Consider the following 22,012-nt stretch of genomic DNA (forward strand, 5'->3'; position numbering starts at 1 on the left):
CGAGTCAGTCTCCCTTTTAGTTTGTCATTTCCCAGTCTCTGGTTAGGAGAAAGTTTCTCCCCTGTTAAGGGGAACTACGTTGCCCTGATCCTCATGCCAGATGAGGTACGTAGGCAGGAGGTCGTGCGAGATCTCTCCGGGAAAACCTTTTCTTTTTTGTGTGTGTTTGCTTTGACAGTTGCTAGGCTCGAGTTCCCGGCTCCTTAGTAACTTGTTGTTTGTTTGTTTCTTGAGTGTGTGCTTGACAGTTATAGGCTCGAGTTCCAGACTCCCTATTAACTTGTTTGGTTGTTGTGTGCTTGGAAGCTGATATAAGTCCAGTGATTGGCATTCGGGTTCCAGTGTGGGTTTGTTTGGTTCGGGCGCTGATATAAGTCCAGTGATTGGCATTCGGGTCCCATGTTTGCCATTTTTGTGTGGAGTCTGACATAAGTCCAGCGATTGGCAGTCGGTTTCCTGTGTGCGTTTTGTTTTGTTTGGCGTGCGTGAGCCGAATTACGGTAGCTCTGATTCTCAATCCAGATGAGATACAAAGGCATAGGATGCGATATCCTATCGAGCACGTTTCCCCTTCTCCCGAACTACGTTGACTCTGATGTTTGTTTCTGACAAACTACGTAGGACCAGGATGCGATATCCTGCCGAGTTACCTTCCTCCTTCTTCCCATCTGTTTTGTTAGTATGTGTGCGTGTGTGTATTCTTTGAGCAGTGTTTGTTTAGCAACCTTTTCTTTCTTTTAGAGCGTGGATCCCGTCGAGTACGACGGACGTGAGGGGTGCTAATACCTTCCCCTTGCGTAACCGACTCCCGTACCCTTTCTCTTTGGTCACGAGACCATTTCCTTTCCAGGTTTACTCTGAGCGTTTCCTTTCCCTTTTTTGGGATAAATAACACACGGTGGCGGCTCTGTGTTGTTTTTGTTTCAGCCCGCCGGTTGTTTTTCGCGGATGCGACAATAAACAATTTAATCAATTACACCATATCTTGATAAAAACAAAAAATTGCCATTTAGATCTATGAAACACTGGCACATATATAGACACGACACACAGGACTAGTTGAATAATGCGGTAATGCGGAATACCAAACACACACCTTCAATCTGAAGTGTCAATGCTACATAGTTATGATCAATCATCATCATCATGATCACTCTCATCACTGAAATACCCAGCTTTCTTCCCTTTCTTCTTCGTCTTGTTGTTGTCCAAACCCTCATCATCATTTCTGTTTCTCCCCAGCAACCTTTCACCCGCTTCATCATCCACAACAGAAGCCCAATTATCGTCAAACTGCTCCGCAGTAATCTGACCACCCTCCTCCTCCTCCTCATCACCTTCCTCCTCCCCATCCCTATCCCTCAGCCCACTAAATCCCCGTCGCGGCTTCTTAGGCTGAGGCCGCGGCCTTGACCCCAACTGATTATTAGGACACTCATACGACAAATGACCATGCCCCCCACACTCATAACACAAAGCAGTCTCAGTATTGTACACGCGCTTCCGAATAAACTCCGGAGCACGTCCATTATCAGCAGCAATAGAAGCAATTAGAGTCCTTCCAATGAGAATCTTCTCATTCATCTCCGCCACGGCGCGTTGGGCGTCATTACGAGAAACGAATTGGACAAACGCGACACCGCGGCTTAGGCGCATGTGACGGTCTTTGAGAACGGTTACACGCGCGATGCGGCCGAAAGTAGAGAAGAGCGTATGGAGATCGGAGTTTGTTAGGGAGTAATCTAGATTAGAAACGTATAGCGTCGATTTTGATGGTGCTAACGGTTCACCTGTTCCTCCTATTGATGATCCTTTGTTGTTCGGTTTTGATTGGGGTTGATTATTGAATGTGGTGTCGGTGGTGGTGTTGGGGGTTGAGGACGAAGCGAAGTAGCGGTAGTAGAAAACGTCGTCGTCTTCATCGATGTCGCTGTGTTTTCGTTTGTGTTTCTTCTTGCTTGACATTTTTTTCGGTTCAGGTTTTTGTTTCCGGCAACGGCGTTCGGTTTCCGGCGACGGAATTAGTTCTCCGATGCTTCTTTAATCTATAGAGGAAATCTGAGAGTGGAGAGATTCTATAATGCGTTTGAGAAACCCTAGAGAAGTGAAGCGAAACTCCAAGCGGATCTGGACATGGATCCGGATATTTTGGATTGGTTTTATATATGGTTTTATCCATTCTTATTTTTTTATAAGCAGTAATATCCATATGTAAATGGACAACTTGCTCACCGCCAGAGTACTTGTAAAGATAGCATAAAACTAAAAATTATTATGTTTTAATATTTTTTTATTTAATTGGTCAGCCACCCATCTGCATATATAAATTTTAATAATTTTTTGTTAGTATGATGCTAGATTTTTTAAGACAAAAATTTCTAGTTCGTTAGATGTACAATTTTATTATATTATTTTAGATTATATTTTAATATCTTAAGATAAATAGAGTTATTGAAATTTAGAAAAAATAGAATAGATTGAAATAGAAATTTTATTACTTTATTATTTGAATAATTAGCGATAAAAACAAAGTAAGTTTTTGATTCTGCTCATATAAAAGAGAAACAATACTGATGGAAAGTGATGAAAATTTTCATTCTGCTCATATTAAAGGGAACAATACTCGTAGAAAGTGATCAATACTAGTAGAAAGTGATGTAATTTTTTATTCCTCATATCTAAGGGAAACAATGCTAATGAAAAGTGATGAAATGAAATAAAATAGAATAATAAAATTTTATTATACTGGATCTGATTTTAATTAACTCAAACAATGTAATCTTATTCTATTTCATCTCATATCACTTCATATCATCTCATTTCATCAATTTAAGCAAAACCTTAGTCTAATAACTTCAGTTTCACAACATTTAAAAACTCTTATGTAGAATTTGTCCAGAATTGAAGAGGACTCATCTCTTACTAGAAACTCAACAATTAATTTGTTTTCAAAAGTAATGCTTTATTTATACGCTTAGATTATGTTTGGACATCTTAAAATGAAGATATAAGAATAAAAATTAACATAGTGAATCAACAAAATTAGAAGTACATACGATTAAAATGCATCAAAATCGATGACATCTTTTTAAATTTATTGAACTTTTCGCATTAGACTTTTTTCTATTGTATTATTTTTCAACATCATTTAATTTCTAGAACTCATGCATCCTATCCAAAAAAGCAAAGTTCTCACTCAGATGTTTCTTCCTTAAGACGTTCTCTCCATTCTACGAATGTTGGTGGTAGAGGACACCCTCGTTTCAAATAAGCTTGTATAAAATGCATCTTAGTAGCAATCTGTCTAATCAAGACAACCCGGCCATTTAAATTATTTGGAGGGCAACTTAGCAGAGGGAAAACGATTTACGAAAAACTATGTCTTGTAAACTAAACTAAAACTCAGTCATATACATTTGATATAAGATGACTCATTTCAGAAAAATTCATCCACTTTATTGTCGTTGTGGGGACACCAATTTTACTAAGAATCAAAGGATTTTGAATAGCTTGTATTTGTACATTAGTCATATAGAGTCGCATGTAATTGTCGCACCTCAAAAAAAGATGATAATGCGATCCCTCGCGATAGGACGCGAAAAAAAAATGTTGTTCGAAACAGAGTCGCCACCGAACTTTATTTATTCCAATGAAGGAATAGGAAAATATCGAGAAAACCTTTAGAAATAAGAATAATGGTCGTCGCAACCATATTCGGGTTCGGGAGTCGATTACGCAAGGGGAAGGTATTAGCACCCCTCACGTCCGTTGTACTCAACGGGAACCTTTTAGTCTGATTTTGCTATTTGACTGTTAATTGACTGTTTATCTGCTTGCTTCGAGTAATTAGAATTGATGATAGATGTGGATGAAGACCTCAGGATGGGGGAAATGGGAGGTTTTTTATTAGTGTGCTCACGAAGATACAGCAATCTCCTGCCTACGTATCCTTATGGTGCAATAAGGAAATCAGAGCATTCGTAGTTCGGGCTACTACGAATATTGGTTGTGTTTTGTTTTGATGAACGACTGTGTAGGTCGGCGTTCTAACGGCTAAACACTGGCTTGTCTACTCTCGGTGGAGGCTCTAGCACTAGTTTGTTGTGCGCATTAGAAAGGATTGACAGTGTTCTTTTTGAAAGGGTTTGGATTTGCTTGGTTTCGATCGCTCGAGGGCGAGAAGTTAGGTTTGATTTGTTGATGATTTGAGGAACGACGAAAGATTGAGCAATATGGTGTACACCAATCGTTCAATTCTTTCGAGGAATAATAAGGCGTGCCCCTTCTATTCCATTTTCGTTCGAATTGTTTTGAAAGTTTGTTTGTGGATGTTTATTACGCACGGTAGTGAGGCGTACGCCTCCTACTTGCCTATTCAAAGAATAACGGGGCGTACGCCACCTATTCCCTTATCCAAGTTTATTTAACGTGTTTTAGTCGGAAGTCGATAATTTGTGCAATATGGCGTACACCAATTATCCAAATAATCGAGAGACGGTGAGGCGTACGCCTCCCATCTTTTATCACCTGAGGCTTAAATTGTAAAAAGATATGTTTAGATATTGTATTCGATTTATGAAGATAGCTTGAATTTTGGGTTGGTAGGTTTGGATTTGTCGATGATTTGAGCAAGGTGGCGTACGCCAATTATTCAAATAATCAAGGAGTGGTGAGGCGTACGCATCCCATTCTCTATTGAAGATGTATAGTTTATTTTGTAAAATTGGGTTTGATATAAGAGGTGATTTGAGTTTATTCGATTGTGTTTTAAGTTTGATGACAAAAACTCGAGCAATGTGGCGTACGCCAATTATTCGAATAATCGAAAGATAGTGAGGCGTACGCCTCCTATCCTCTTTATTATCATAAATTTAGAATTAAATGTTTTAGAATTTGTAGTTGATTTGGAAAATGATTTGAATATGATGGTTGAAGTTTAGAAATAATTTGAATTTAGAACCTATGTTTGATTTGAAAAATTGTTTTGAAATTGTATGATTATTAGGGTTTTAATTGAATGACGAAAATCCGAGCAATATGGCGTACGCCATTTATTCGAATAATCGAGAGATAATGAATCGGATGCTCACTATTCTCCTTTTCATTCAAAGATTAATTATTAAAAATAAAACTTTTAGAATTTATAATTAATTGGTGGAGTGATTTTAATTTTATGGAGTTTAAGGGTTTTAAATGAATGACGAAAATCCGAGCAATATGGCGTACGCCAATTGTTCGAATAGTCGAGAGATAGTGAAGCGGAGGCTTACTATTCTCCTTTTCATTCAAAATTAAATTAAATAATTTTTAAGAGAATACTATTTAAATACGGTGAATTTGAATTTATTTAGAATTAATATACTTTTGGGAAAGACTATTTGGTATTGGACCAACGTCAAACTTATTTATTAGAAAATAAAGTAAATTATTTGTTGACGTTAACCATTAATCCACCATTTAACTAATTATAATATTATAACAAGATAAAAAGAAGAGTTGAAAATAGTAATCGAAACCGAACTAATAAATATTTCTAATATTAGTGTTATCTTAATTTTAATTAAAACAATCAAGAATAGCTCATAAACCAAGTAGACCAAATTGGAATGTTTGGGAAATAAATAAAAAGTTAGGCCCTAAACATTGGATCAAAGAAGGCCCAAGGGACTTAAAGTAGTGTTATTTTCGGTATGGGCCACAAGGCCCAAAATCCTCTCCTACTCAGCCAAGTGGTACCGCGGAGAAGAGAAAAGGTTGGCCTCGGTTTACCTACCGCCACGCGCATCATTGTTCATTGATAACATCATAAAGATTTTGGGAACATAATCTGACAGCACCCAAGTATCTATCATCAATAACATTAATTTACTCTTAATAATATTTTAAAAGAAGAAACAATCACCCCTTAAAGAAAAGAAATAAATCAAAATAATTTTGTCTCTCTCTCTTAAAATGACTCTTCATTCTTTCTGGAAAATATCGTCTCCCTATTAAATCGTGTGCATGGTCCCAATCCAAAACTGCAGAGAGAGAAAAAAAATTTGAAAGGAAACCGATGAACACCCTTCGGTGTTCATCCTCAAACAAACCAGAACTCGAACATGAAGTTCAAAACTTCCAACGTGACAAACGACCACAATCCCCTCAAACCTCCAAATCCTCGACGGGATCTAGAAAACAGTAGCGAATCGGAACCTCAAAGGAAAACCTAATCTTAGCTTCTAACCCGTTTTCTATATCACAATCAACAGTAGAAGTTAACGAGTCAAAATACAAGGTCAAAGCACTTTAAAGCAAAATAAAAGGGAAAGATTCCGCCGGAGCATCGTAGCCCCGACGAAAACCTGACAGCCATGATTACCTTCGGTGAGTATGTATGACGTTGTCCCTCTTCTTTTACTTGTTGTTTCAAGTTTCTTCCTTTTCTTTCTATCCTTCTGTATCCACTACTTGTTTTCTGTCTGATTCTGACTTTCTCCTCTAATTGATTGTCATTTCCTTTTGCACGCGATTGAAGGGGTCAAGCTCTTCAAACCCTGATTTTCAGTGTGAAAATCAGAGTTGAAATACAGAGTTTTAGCGGAGCTTTTCGGTGTAAGGTTCGTTTGGGATTTCAGCAGAGTGACGATATTTTTCTTCTCTCCTTTTTCAATCGATTAGCTTTCCTTTTTATAGAGTGAAATGAGCTCCCCAAAATCGTGTGTGGATCCTTGGCAGATGGTGCAAAAAGGAATCATTCCGTTAGAATCAAATCTTTCTTTAGATTTTGGTGGGGACCAATGTAAATGTGGTAGGAAACGGATTTGATTGTGGTCCCAAAAAATCTCGAAATGCGTGGCCGTCTTCACTGAATCTCCCATCTAGTTTTTACTGCGGTGAAACCTTCAACAATTGAGGTAAGGAAATTGGTATTTACTGGCATATATTTTAACCTTAATTGATGACTTCTCAACTTCGATTCACAACATTCTTCCGTTTTTGCTGATGTGAGGACTTAATACATTTAGGTATGAATTGCTGCTCAAGTATTTTCGAATCTTGTGAATCTTTGCCTTTGGTTTATCATAACAGTTGTGTGCTTACAAGTCTTATGACCATTAAATTGATGCCATGTTTGATACTTGGTTTGGTATTTGGTAGGTGATCTGAATGATATTCAGGATGCTTGATGATACTTGTATGGATGTTAACCTTGTTAATGGCTGAGCTTGGATTGCTAACCTTGATAAAGGGAATGCTAAAGGCAAATTTGATCACCCTTAGAGATCCTCCTACAAATCCCAACACTACCTCTTCTCGTTATAATCCCAATGCCAGGTGTGCATATCACTCCGATAGCCCCGGGCATGATACAAACGATTGCTGGTCATTGAAGAATAAGATTCAGGATATGATCGAAGCTGGAGAAATTGAGTTTGAGCTTCCGGAGACTCCTAATGTCATCACTGCTCCTATGCCTAACCACGACAAGACTGTTAATGCTATGGATGACGATTCTCACATTTCCAATGCGGCGGACTTAACATCTTCTCTCCCGATCATAAAGAGGAATTTATTGCAAGCTGGTTTATTTCCAGGTTGTGCTGAAGATTGCAATCTCTGCATACTCCGGCCCGAGGACTGTTTGAAATTGAAGAATGGTATTCAACGGCTGATGGACGATCGTACAGTTCTCTTCGAAAGGATTCCTAAGGCGGAAAACCCTATTGAAGAAATATCTGTGATTGCTAGGTCCAAAGTTCCAGTGAAGATTACCGCTACCAGGGCGCCTGTGAAGATTACTGCTGAGCCCAGGGTTGCTCCCCTAATCATCACTGCACCTGGCCCGATCCCGTATTCCTCAAGCAAAGCTATTCCGTGGAATTATGGCGGTGATGTTTACGTCCATGGCGTGAAGCAAGTGGATAATGCTGCTAATACTAGTGGCATTGTTGGGACTAGTAAAATTACTCGAAGCGGAAGGATCTTCTCTCCAGAAATCTCACCTCCTGTCCTTGAAACTCGAGGAAAGGAACCAGTCAATCCTTCTCAGTCAGAGACACCGGTCGAAGTTACTCCCGAAGATGTTGCCAAACAAGAAATGGAAGAAGTGCTGAAAATCATTCGCAAGAGTGATTTTGATGTTGTAGAACAGTTGGGGCATACCCCGTCTAAGATCTCGATGTTATCCTTGTTGTTATCTTCTGAACCTCATGCCAATGCATTGATAAAATTCTTGAAGACCGCTCATGTGCCTCAGGAGACATCTGTCGATCAGTTCGAACATTATGTTGCTCACTTGGCTGTTGACAATGGCCTAGGCTTTTCCGACGCTGATCTGACACCAGCAGGAAAGAATCACAATAAAGCCTTGCATATCTCCATTGAGTGTAGGGGAATCACTTTGTCTCATGTGTTGATCAATAATGGCTCTTCTTTGAATGTGCTGCCGACAGCTGTGCTGGATAAGCTGGATTGTAAAAGCATTGAACTGAAACCTAGTGACATTGTGGTACGTGCTTACGATGGTGCGAAGAGTGTTGTCCATGGCAAAGTAGTCCTTCCTATCAAGATAGGACCTCAAGTCTTCAACACTACCTTCCATGTAATGAATATTCGTCCTGCCTATTCCTGCTTACTGGGACGCCCTTGGATTCATGGGGCAGGCGCTGTAGCCTCGTCTCTCCATCAAAAGTTGAGGTATCCCACAAAGGGCAAAATTGTCACCGTGTGTGGAGAAGAAGAGTACATTGTCAGTAGTGTGCATACCTTCAGATACGTAGAGATGGATGGTGAATTCATTGAGACTCCTTGTCAGTCATTTGAAGTAGTTCCTCCGACCAATCCTGTCCTTAAGCCAACTTCCTGTGTGCCTAAGGTTATTCGTCTTCCTCCTGCTATGATTTCTCTGAAGGACGCTCAAGCCGTGGCTGAAGATGGTGGTCGTACTGGCTGGGGTCAATTGATCGATGTACCGTACAAGTCTGACAAGTTTGGCCTGGGGTTTAACTCTGAGAAGATAGTCAAAGATCAGGTTGATGCCATAGAAGATGCTGACAGCGACTGTGACCTGGATAGCTGGATTTTCCCAACAATTGGCGACGGACTCAATAATTGGAAGGCTGAAGACACTATCCCGATTTCCTTTAGTCAGGAGTAATTGTCATTGTCTGTTTTAGTGTTGCAAATTTTTTTATTTTTTTTACAATTGAACTTCTCAAAGCATTATGTCTATGCCCAGGGCACAATAGCTAATGTGTTAAGGGTTGTCATTTTCATAAGCATATTCATATTCAATAAATCAATGGACTTTTTGCATTCAAATATTGCGCTCTTTATCTTTTCTATCATCTTCCAAACGAGCTATGTTTTCTTACACACACTCACGTAACGAATTGCAGATCCATACCCACTCTGGATCCTGTTGACAATAGTTCTACTACTGTTCATTATGACTTTGAAAATCCGATCTACCAAGCCGAGGATGGAAGTGAGGAAGATTGTGAAGTACCTGGAGAACTTGCCAGACTGTTACTGCAGGAAGAAAGGACTATACAGCCACACGAGGAGTCAGTTGAGACTGTAAATCTGGGTACTGAAGTAAACAAGAAAGAAGTCAAAATAGGAGCAGGCTTGGAAAACAGTGTCAAGAGAAGGTTGAGTCAGATGTTGCATGACTATGTAGAGATTTTTGCTTGGTCTTATGAAGACATGCCAGGACTGGATACCGATATAGTAGTGCATCGACTGCCAACGAGGGAAGAATGTCGTCCTGTTAAGCAAAAGGTTCGTCGCATGCGTCCTGAAATGTCTGAGAAAATCAAAGCCGAGGTGATGAAACAATTTGATGCAGGTTTTCTGGCTGTTACTTCTTATCCTCAATGGGTTGCTAATGTGGTACCAGTGCCAAAGAAGGATGGTAAGGTGCGAATGTGTGTAGATTACCGAGACCTGAATAAAGCGAGTCCCAAGGATGACTTTCCACTCCCGCACATTGATGTTCTGGTAGATAACACCGCTCAACACAAGGTGTTCTCATTCATGGATGGATTCTCAGGTTACAACCAGATTAAGATGGCGCCTGAGGACATGGAGAAAACTACGTTTGTGACACAATGGGGCACTTTCTGTTACAAAGTAATGCCATTCGGTTTAAAAAATGCAGGGGCAACGTACCAACGTGCTATGGTGGTTTTGTTCCATGATATGATTCATCATGAAATAGAAGTATATGTGGATGATATGATAGCCAGATCTCATACTGAAGAAGAACATCACGATCATTTATACAAACTGTTTGAGAGGTTGAAGAAATACAAGTTGAGGTTGACCCCGAACAAATGCACCTTTGGGGTAAGGTCCGGCAAACTCCTGGGCTTTATTGTCAGTGGTAAAGGGATTGAGGTTGACCCGGCCAAGGTGAGAGCTATTCAAGAAATGCCAGTTCCCAGTACAGATAAAGAAGTCAGAGGTTTCTTGGGACGCTTGAATTACATTGCCCGATTTATCTCCCATTTGACCGCCACCTGCAAACCCCTCTTCAAGCTACTGAGGAAAAATCAAGAGATGATATGGAATGAGGAATGTCAAGAAGCTTTCGACAAAATCAAGAAGTATCTTCAAGAACCTCCAATTCTGATGCCACCAGTTGAAGGAAGACCTATAATCATGTATTTAACCGTGTTAGAAAATTCAATGGGGTGCGTGTTGGGACAACATGACGAGTCTGGTCGAAAAGAGCATGCCATATACTACCTTAGCAAAAAGTTTACCGACTGTGAAACAAGATACTCACTGCTCGAGAAAACTTGGTTTGCTTTGGCCTGGGCTGCTCGCCGACTGAGACAGTATATGTTGAATCACACCACTTTATTGATTTCTAAGATGGATCCTATCAAATACATATTTGAGAAACCCGCTCTCTCCGGAAGAATAGCAAGATGGCAGATGATCTTAACAGAGTATGACATCCAGTATACTACTCAGAAAGCAATCAAAGGAAGCGTGCTAGCTGATCATTTGGCTCATCAAGCGGTGGATGATTACCAATCTATGAATTTTGAGTTTCCAGATGAAGATGTCATGTTTGTTACCAATCATGAAGAACATGGACCGGATGAAGGACCCGCACCGGGATCCCGATGGACTATGGTTTTTGATGGATCTTCTAATGCGTTGGGCAACGGTGTTGGTGTCGTAATTATTTCTCCCAGGGGTTGCCATACGCCTTTCACTGCTAGACTATGTTTTGATTGTACCAATAATATGGCTGAGTATGAAGCATGTATTTTGGGACTCAGAGCTGCCATAGACCTAAGGATCAAGTTTTTGAGTGTGTACGGAGACTCAGCATTAGTAATCAGTCAGATCAAAGGAGAATGGGACACTAAACATCCGAAGCTCATCCCTTATCGAGAGAAGGTGTTGTCACTAATCCCATACTTTGAAGAGATTACATTCGAACACATTCCACGAGAAGAGAATCAGTTGGCAGACGCATTGGCTACCATGTCATCAATGTTCAGAGTCAGATGGGACAGTGAAGCTCCCATGATCACCATTGAACGATTAGATGAACCAGCATACTGTTATGGACTTAACGCTGATGGGGTAGAAGAGAAACCTTGGTTCCACGAAGTAAAAAGATATTTAGAAGCTCAGGAATACCCTGAGGGGGCATCCATCAATGACAGAAAATTCCTGAGGAAGTTCTCTGCTAAATTCTTTCTGAGTAATGGAGTATTATACAAACGTAATCATGACTCGACTTTGCTTCGCTGTGTGGATAGAAAGGAAGCAGAAAAGATTATGGAAGACATGCATGATGGTATTTTTGGGACTCATTCTAGTGGACATACGATGGCCAAGAAGATTCTGAGATCAGGGTATTATTGGTCTACCATGGAAGCTGATTGCCAACATCACTCCAGAACCTGTCACAAGTGCCAGATATATGCGGATAAAGTACATGCACCTCCTGCTCCATTGAACGTGTTGACCGCACCTTGGCCCTTTGCAATGTGGGGCATTGATATGATTGGGGAGATTAAACCTACTGCTTCTAATGGACATCGCTTCATCCTTGTCGCTATTGATTACTTTACAAAGTGGGTAGAGGCCGCCTCATTTGCTTCTGTCACCAAGAATGTGGTGGCATGGTTCATCAAGAATAGTCTTATTTGTCGGTATGGTATCCCTGAAAGAATTATCACTGACAATGGTACTAATTTGAACAATAAGATGATTACTGAACTCTGCACACAGTTCAAAATAAAACACCATAACTCTTCCCCGTACCGGCCAAAAATGAATGGCGCTGTAGAAGCTGCTAATAAGAATATCAAGAAGATCATACAAAAGATGACAGTAACATACAAAGACTGGCATGAGATGTTACCGTTTGCTCTTCACGGTTATCGCACTTCAGTACGCACTTCGACAGGAGCAACTCCTTTCTCTTTAGTCTACGGAATGGAAGCCGTTTTACCACTGGAAGTTCAGATTCCCTCTCTAAGAATCATGAAAGAGGCGGGCTTAGATGAAGAGGAATGGATTCAGACTCGACTCGATCAGATAAACTTGATTGATGAGAAGAGACTTGCGGCTGTTTGTCATGGACAGATATATCAGAAGCGCATGACCCAGGCATTTAACAAAAGAGTCAAGAGACAGGTGTATCAAATTGGCGACTTGGTGGTAAAGCGCATCACTCTACCACAAGGTGATCCCAGAGGCAAATGGATTCCCACATACGAAGGGCCGTTTGTAGTTAAGAAGGTATTCTCTGGTGGAGCCATGATACTAGCTACGATGGATGGCGAAGACTTCCTGCATCCCGTGAACGCAGACATAGTCAAAAAATACTACTCATAAAAGAGACCCGCTAGGTCGACGTACCTAGGCAAAAGTAAGGGCATCCCGGCGAACCAAAAGGGTTCGAGCAAAAATTAGGGATAAACCTATAAAAACGTACACCCGGCAAGTCGAAAACCTGAAAAGGCGGCTTGGGCAAAAAGGGGTATCCTGGTGGACTGAAAACCTGAAAAGGCGGTCCAGGCAAAAATTAGGGATTAAAAGCGTACGACTATGTCCCGTTCTCGGTCATCTTCACCCAAGTTTAAGGGACTGAACAAGCCAATCACTTCTATCCGACAGCAGGAGATGAGAAGCTCGAAGACATAATGACAGTAGTGGAACTAAAATCGATAGGACATTTTCGGCATAGCTTTCTCTTTGTTTTCTTGACAATTTCCTCTTACTAGGATGTCTGTCTCCTTGTACACAAATTGCCTGTTTATAGGCCCTCTTTCAAAATCAATACAATTTCATTTCCAAAAAGATGCTTTTGTTTTACCTTCTCTGTTTTGTTTGCGTAAACGTCCATTGATTTAACTTGAATTGATATATGCATTTGAATATGATCAATGTTTATCAAAATGCGGGCATAAAATAGAAATAGCAGTTACTAAAAGACTTTAGGATCGTGGATAAGGTCTAACCATGCTTTCCGATGAATCACGTTGCTAATTCTATTCCCCAACAAAAACCGGCTATTTCCCAGAAGAGGTCGGCATCACCAGACAGACTAGTCATCTCTTCTATCACCAGCCGGGCTCTGTTGAGTGTTTCCACCGTCAGACAGAAATCAAGCATCCCCGGCTAAGAAAGGGTCATCGATACCAGTATCTCCCAACCAGAAGATTGAGATTTATTTTCCCCAGTAGAGTCCTCTAGAAGAACTTTTCAGATGCATAATTCATTCATTGCACCATTTCACAGCATACGCACGCATACATCGTTCGCAGTTATTTTCGAAAGCATAAAACATCTCATGCATCATGACATGGCATGAAGCTAACTTTATTTTTCAGGTTAATTATCTTCCTGATACAGTCAAAATAGAGAGCCATTCAGACGGACATCTTCATCGACTACGTTCAGATTCAAATACATCTTTCGGCTCAACATATGACCTTTCAACTCAGATGCGATCTAACGTACGATCCATTCCGACCTTCAACAACTCCAATACGGTCTAGCATACGACCCATTTGGACCTTCAAGTCCTTAAATGCTACCTAGCGTACGGTACATTCTGAAGTGTAGTCTGGCGTATGACTACCCCCTTTATCACCAGGTACAGCCTAACGGACGGCTCAGTCTACAACTCAGATACGATCTGCATACGATCCATTCTGATCCTTCACCCCCAGTAACGATACAGCCTAACGGACGGCTCGTTCTGCAACTCAGATACGATCTAGCGTACGATCCATTCTGATCCTTTATCCCCAGCAGTGTACGACTCATTCGGATTCTTATCTCATTTTGATTCGGCACAACATATTACTCCCCCAACAAGTCCGATACGGTCTAGCGTACGACCCATTCGGATCTTCATTCCTCAGATACTACCTAGCGTACGGTACATCCCGAGGCGTAGTCTAGCATACGACTACTTTTCGTCAGATATAGCCTAACAGACGGCCCATTCTGCAACTCTGATACGATCTAGCGTATGATCCATTCTCCCCAGCGGCGTATGACCCATTCTAACTCCCTAGTGAAGTCGACGGCCTAATGAATGACTCACTATACGGTCTAGCGTATAACCCAGTGACACCCATGACTTCAGATATCTTCTAACGTACGACGTACTCTGAAGCTTTCATCATCAAACTTCCTAGATGGCATCTTTAAAGCCCATCTCCATCAAGACTAACTAATTGACAAGTGCAAATTTTTGGGGCATTCTAAGTGTTCAATAATCTTCCACCTCCAGACCACGAATGGCGTACATACCATTCTGACTCTCTCGGTTCAAGAATATTGAACAGGGGCAGCTGTCATACCCCAAAATTTGCCCATTAATGTTTCAAGACATTTTTCAGGGCACTCCGACTCATTTTTATAACACTGATCTTAAAGGAACAAAGGCCTAGCTCACGAATGGCCCAATCCAGAAAATGGCCCAAACTGGCCTGCTCGCTAGGCGTTCGCTACACGCTCGCCTAGCGAACGTTCGCTACACGCTCGCCTAGCGAAGTGAACGTTCGCTACGCGCTCGCCTAGCGAAGCTGACAGACAACAGAAAATTCTGGGCTTCACTCTGAGCCCATTAGGTCATCAAAGGAGTATTATAAATACCCCGACTTCAGTCAGAAAGGAGGAGGAAGAAGAGAGACGAAAAAGGACGGAAACCCTGGCATAGAAACCCTAGCTCAGAGAAGTCGGAGTGAAGAAACCCTGACGGCCGCTCATCCGCACCGCCGTTGCCGCCGTCCAAATCCACCCGATACCAAAAGTGACTTGCCAATTCAGCATTACCAAGCTCAGTTACAAACAGGTTTACCTATCACTAATGTTTTATACTTCTAATCGATAATCTTTACACATATAAGGCATCATGATTAAACTTGCGGATATGTAATATGATTTCATGTACGAATTTAAGTATGCCTGAATACCCTGAATATTTGACCATGCTATTTCTGTAATTGAATGCCATAAGCCATGCAGCAGGTTGAGATTGTACTGCTCTGAAATTCAAAACCCGTGGCCGCTCGCTAGCACATCGCTAAGCGAGCCTGAAGCGAGCACTCGCTAAGCCTTCGCTAGGCGAAGCAGGGGCGAACGAGACAATGGCCGTTTTGTTTCTTTTATGTTCTGCCTTATGTTTATCTAACCAAGATTTATTACAGTTCTGCATTATTTGGCCTGATTTTTATGACTGTTGTGTTCATTTTGTGGTGCAATTTTCAATTGCTCTTTATCTCGGTATTTTAACCCGTTTGCTGAATTTTGTAAGGGTTTACATATTCCCGAAGAAACGGCGGGCTAGGTATTCCACTTTATTTGTGGGATACCCTTGTGGAGTTTCACCCTAAATTACCTAATTAATTTTAATGTATTAATTTTAATGTATTAATTTTAATGTATTAATTTTAATGTGGAGATTCATCCTAATCACCTAATTGACTTTAAAATATGGCCTTTAAATATGTGATCTTGGACCTCTCTTTTGCCTTACGATATTACGGTATAACGGTCATGTCCCGCGAATGTGGGGATACACTTAGCAAAGACCCTTCGGTTAAATCATCATAAAATAAATCATGGTCCCTCGGATGTTGCCTTCGAAAATACAATTTTGTCCCTCGATGACCCTTCGGTGTAGCCTACGGTTAAATGATGATCGTCCCTTCGAGTGCTAAGGTATCCTTACAACTGTTGCCTTCAATGACCAATCGAAGACCCTACGATGACCCTTTTACATCCAAAGGCTAAAATTACTTACTTCTCAATAGTAAGGACAGTTTTACCCTCATAAGGATAGGAAATGCCCATAACGACCTTAGGAAGGTATAACTCTCAATTACTGGATCATAACCTAAAACATTTTCCACCCCTCACACTTTACAAATCCTAGAAAATCACCACTTGGTATACATTCATACTAGAATCATTGCCAAGTTATATTTTTCTAAACCGCTTTCAAAACTAAACGAGATAACCACTTTGTATACATTCATACGAGAATCATTACAAAGTTAAATTCTCTTTTTCAGAACATTTTCTAAACAATTCACCAACACTTTTCAGACAAAAATATAAGTGATCCAGCAATTAAGAGCCCATGGATAACCATGGATACAAAGGGTGCTAACACCTTCCCTTTGTATAATGTACCTCCCGAACCCAAAATCTATTGAGGTCTTTCCTGTTCTTTTCCACCTTTCCTTATTGGATAAAAGAAAAGTCGGTGGCGACTCTTGCTATCCGCGACATTGCGATAAAAAGCAAAATACCCCAAGTCAGTTCACCGTATGACACACATCAACAACAGGTGTCTCTGTACATTGATCAGTCATAAGTGTTTTGTGAGACTGATGACGAACAAGCTGAGGTGAATGTTCCAGATGACAAAGAAGAAGAATCTGAGATCATGGTTGATTCGATGGTGAACGCTGAAGAGGAAGAGGAGCCAATACCAACAAGTTATGTATACTGCCCACCCCAACAGATGACAAGGTTAAATTTGGGTTCAGATGAACCTTTAGCAGATGTATGGTACAATCCTTACGTGCAGATGCAAGGATCTTTGAAACAAGGAGACACATTTCGCACAAAAGAGGAATGTGTAAGAGCCATTAAGAAATTCCACATGCAACTATCAGCTGATTTCAGAGTTGACAGAACTGACGCATCGAGGTATAAAGTTTATTGTCCGAATGAGCACTGCCTTTTTATGTTGTCAGCTTCGTATCGGAAGAGGAGCGAGTCTTGGGAGATTGGATCAATGGGTCCAGATCACACATGCATGCTGACAAACCCAATCCAGGATCATCGTAAATTAAGCTCTCAGCTAATATGTGATGAAATATTATCTGTTATTAGCGACAATCCATCATTAAAGGTGAGTACAATAATCTCGCATATTAGGGCAGAGTACGAGTACACTCCATCATATAGGAAGGCATGGATAGCTAGGACAAAATCTATTGAAAAAGTGTTTGGCAATTGGGAGGAGTCTTACAAACAACTTCTAAAATACTTGTTGGCTCTAAAACAATATGCTCCCGGGACAATTGTCAAGCTGGAAACAAATTGTCCGCCTATACACCAGATGGTACGTGTGCTGTTGGAAATAAAATATTTCACCGTCTATTCTGGGTGTATCAACCAGGTATCATAGGTTTTTCTTTCTGTAAACCAATTATACAAACTGATGGTACATGGTTGTACGGAAAATACAAAGGAACGTTACTGATGGTAGTGGCACAAGATGGGAACATCAATATTTTTTCAATCGTCTTTGCCCTAGTTGAAGGGGAGACTGCTGAGGGATGATGTTTTTTCCTAAGAAATCTCTGATTGCACGTTGCACCTCAGCCTAACTTATGTTTGATCTCCGACAGACACCCTTCAATCATCAGTGCATATAATAACATTGACAACGGCTGGCAAAATCCTCCTTCGACGCATGTGTTATGTAATAGACATATTGCTCAGAATTTCATGCGGGAAATCAAAGATAAGACGTTGCGGAAGAAGGTTGTCAATGCAGGTTACACATTATCAGAACCTTCTATCAAACACTACCGCAAGGAAATAAGATTGTCAAACGAAGATGCAGTACGGTGGATCCATGGTATTCCTTTGGAGAAGTGGACTAGGGCATACGACAACGGTCAACGTTGGGGCCACATGACAACAAATCTTGTGGAATCAATGAACTCTATCTTCAAAGGCATCCGTAACCTACCAATAATCGCTTTGGTGCATGCTACATATTTCAGGCTAAGGGCGTTGTTTGAAACCAGACGCTTAAAATGGAGTTCAGTGTTGCAATCTGGACAGTTGTTTAGTGATGCTTCGATGAAATTCATCAGACATGAAGCTGCCAAAGCAAACACACATGTGGTTACGGTCTTTGACCGAAGTAAAGGTTGGTTTAGTGTTGTCGAGTCCATGGATCACAATGAGGGCATGCTGATGGGACAGTACAGAGTCGAACTAGATAGAGGTTAGTGCGATTGTAGAAAGTTCCAAGCCTTTCGTACCCCCGCTCCCATGTCCTTGCGGCATGCTCAAAGGTTCGAAGGGATCCATCATACTTGTTATCTGAAGTTTACAAAATCGTCAGTCTTTCAAATGTTTATAAAATTAGTTTTTTCGTAGTGGCAAAAGAGGATTATTGGTCAGAATATCAAGGGGACATCGTCTGGCACAACGAAGTTATGCGAAGGAAGAAAAAGGGTCGCCCAAACAACATCGGAATTCGAACCGAAATGGATACGGCGAACAAAATGGTTAGACTATGTAGTTCATGACGTCAACTAGGTCACAATCGTAATAACTGTCCTAGTGTTAGAATGAGCACAACCAGATAAATTTACATGTACCTCTATTGCATTATATGAAAAATTAAATTTATTTCATATTAGACGTCTGTCACGAAAGTACCATTGCATAAACAGTAACACATATAATTATAACAAATACAAGAACTATGCAATTACAACCAGCAAAACAATTTTGAACATGTAATGCATCATCCTACGAGCGTCTTGGTCTGTCTTAATATCCACCAATTCGCGTAATTCTCCGTGTTGGTTGAACGTGGACACAAGCCATTGTATTCTTCTAATCCGTTCACCCTCTCCAATTTCTCCCTCTAACCAACTGTACAACGTCTGATTAAGACGTTCAAACATATTTGTGTTCCAAAGTCGAATCTGTACCGGAGCCGCAATGGCAGAAAATATTACATCAGCACTTTGTTTTTGAATGTATGCAGACATTGTTGAAACAGGGAAAATTGAAATTGATGGTGGTTGAATTGTATTAGGAGATGAGTTTGAGTGAAAAATATTGCATCCAATGCGTGGTATTTATAGAGACGGACAAAACATGTGGGCGCTTGAGGGATTGACACCCACATGACCATCACATGCAGCCAGATGAATTAGCGCCCACACAACCAAATGCACCTAGGCGCCACTAGCATTGACGCCTCCTCATGAGGCCCAATGCAGGCGCCACTAGTATTGGCGCCTCCTCATGAGGAGCGCAATGCATGCGCCAATGCTAGTGGAGCCTCCTCGTGAGGAGCGCAATGCATGCGCCAATGCTATTGACGCATCCTCTTTATGCATTGGGGGTGCCCCAGTTCATCTGACGCATCCTCTACCAAACCTGGTTATTTTGATAATTTTTTTAAATAATTAGTTATTTTGAAAAAAAATAAAAATAATTATTATTTTGAAAAAAAATTCCAAACTTTTACCTACTTCCTCTTCAAGAACACCCATATTAATCCTATTTGAATCTCCTCAAACTTCAACAAAATTCAAGAAACCGATATCCTGAATTTCACAAAACTCCCGATATCTTTATATCTGAGTACAATTATCGTACTATGTAATCAAGCTTCATGTTAATCCTATTCATAGAGGATATGAACTCTACTATTTTCATTAACTTGTGCCATAAGACAATGATTCAATTAGTAAAAAATATGAGCATACAAAAGTATATAGACAATCATGAATATGGTATCTATCGGTTATATATAACTGTCAACTGAATATGGTTTTAGAGTTATACATATATCCAAAACCAACAATGCTTAAAACCAACAGTACAACAGTAAAAATTGATTCCAAACTCCATATAATATAACTATACTTAATCCGATTCAAAGCCATAATTCAGAAAGAAAGGAAATAGCATAACAATAACCAATTTCTTTTTCTACATATCATTACAATGACATTCAAGATTAGCCCATGGTTCAAAAAGTTACAGAATAATTAAACCTATAATTTAAAGCCTAGTGTCGAGGGTGAGGCACAAATTGGTATTATTCTCCAGCTCAGCCAAGTGATTATGCATGAAAAGGATACCACATTTTCTCTGGAGAAGCAATTTAAGCATTCTAAGAGAAACTTGAGAAATACTCATCAATCTGCATAAAAATGCTCAGTAGACATCAAAGAGTAAAGGTAATCAGAAGAACTGTTACCCATGGTTTTAAACTGCTTTCCACAAGAACGACGACAGTAATTGTGACTACAAGTCTACAACCTATGCTTTTCAAGATCTCAACAACCACATCAAATCCAGCTATATCTGACTACAGTATTCTACATATCAAATATCATAACATAACCACCACAATTGTAATTAAAAACCTTACTTATATGATAACAAGATGTGCATAAAGTAAACCAGGGTGTTACAATTTGATTACATTACATGTTTTAACTGAACCAATAAAAAACCAACGAACAGGCTTTTCCTTTCTGTTTTACAGGTAAACCGAATGCTAAATAGAAAGTGATCAATAAATAGAAAGTATGTAATTTTTTATCCTCATAAATAAGGGAAACAATGCTAATGACAAGTCATTAAATGATAATAACATAGAATAATAAAACTTTATTATACTGGATCTGATTTTAATTAACTCAAACAATGTAATCTTATTCTATTTCATCTCATATCACTTCATATCATCTCATTGCATCAATTTAAGCAAAACCTTAGTCTAATAACTTCAGTTTCACAACATTTAAAAACTCTTATGTAGAATTTGTCCAGAATTGAAGAGGACTCATCTCTTACTAGAAACTCACAATTAATTGTTTTCAAAAGTTATGCTTTATTTATACGCTTAGATTATGTTTGGACATCTTAAATGAAGATATAAGAATAAAAATGAACATAGTGAATCAACAAAATTAGAAGTACATACGATTAAAATGCATCAAAATCGATGACATCTTTTTAAATTTATTGAACTTTTCGCATTAGACTTTTTCTATTGTATTATTTTTCAACATCATTTAATTTCTAGAACTCATGCATCCTATCCAAAAAAGCAAAGTTGTCACTCAGATGTTTCTTCCTTAAGACGTTCTCTCCATTCTACGAATGTTGGTGGAAGAGGACACCCTCGTTTCAAATAAGCTTGTCTAAAATGCATCTTAGTAGCAATCTGTCTAATCAAGACAACCCGACCATTTAAATTATTTGGAGGGCAACTTAGTAGAGGGAAAACGATTTACGAAAAACTATGTCTTGTAAACTAAACTAAAACTCAGTCATATACATTTGATATAAGATGACTCTGTAGCGGTGTATTCGTCGCTATATGATTTATTGATTAAATCATAAGCAAAGCATACAATGAATCGAGTCGCCACCGCACTTTTATTTATCCAAAGGACTGGCTAAAAAGCGAACAAAAGCCTAAGAAGTTTTACACATAGAAAACTAATGAAAAGATCAGAGAATCTGGGTAAGGGGTAAATTACGCAATGGGAAGGTGTTAGGCACCCATCACGTCCTAGGTACTCCTAGGGAGCCCTTTTCACACTTGTTGTACTAAATTGTTATTTGTTATGAAATATTTATGGTGCAAACATGAATGGGATGATGAGAAAAGAATATACAATTTTTATTATTTTTGTGTTCGAACGGATGAACCCGTTGCCTACGTACCTTCCATCAAAGGTAAGGATCAAAA

General features: G+C 39.8%; 1 protein-coding gene across 1 annotated transcript; it reads right to left on the reverse strand.

Moving 5' to 3' along the window:
- Positions 1-1,131: 1,131 nt before the first annotated feature.
- On the reverse strand, positions 1,132-1,965 carry LOC127137485 (U11/U12 small nuclear ribonucleoprotein 31 kDa protein). Its single transcript, XM_051063943.1, has one exon. It carries the CDS (start codon positions 1,963-1,965, stop codon positions 1,132-1,134), a length of 834 nt encoding a protein of 277 aa, XP_050919900.1.
- Positions 1,966-22,012: the final 20,047 nt, after the last annotated feature.

This window comes from Lathyrus oleraceus, chromosome 4 (genome assembly GCF_024323335.1).
Source record: "Lathyrus oleraceus cultivar Zhongwan6 chromosome 4, CAAS_Psat_ZW6_1.0, whole genome shotgun sequence".
In the NCBI taxonomy this organism is placed as follows: Eukaryota; Viridiplantae; Streptophyta; class Magnoliopsida; order Fabales; family Fabaceae; genus Lathyrus; species Lathyrus oleraceus.

Coding starts and splice junctions, on each gene's coding strand:
- LOC127137485 (XM_051063943.1), bottom strand. CDS start 1,965: ATGTCAAGCAAGAAGAAACACAAACGAAAACACAGCGACATCGATGAA.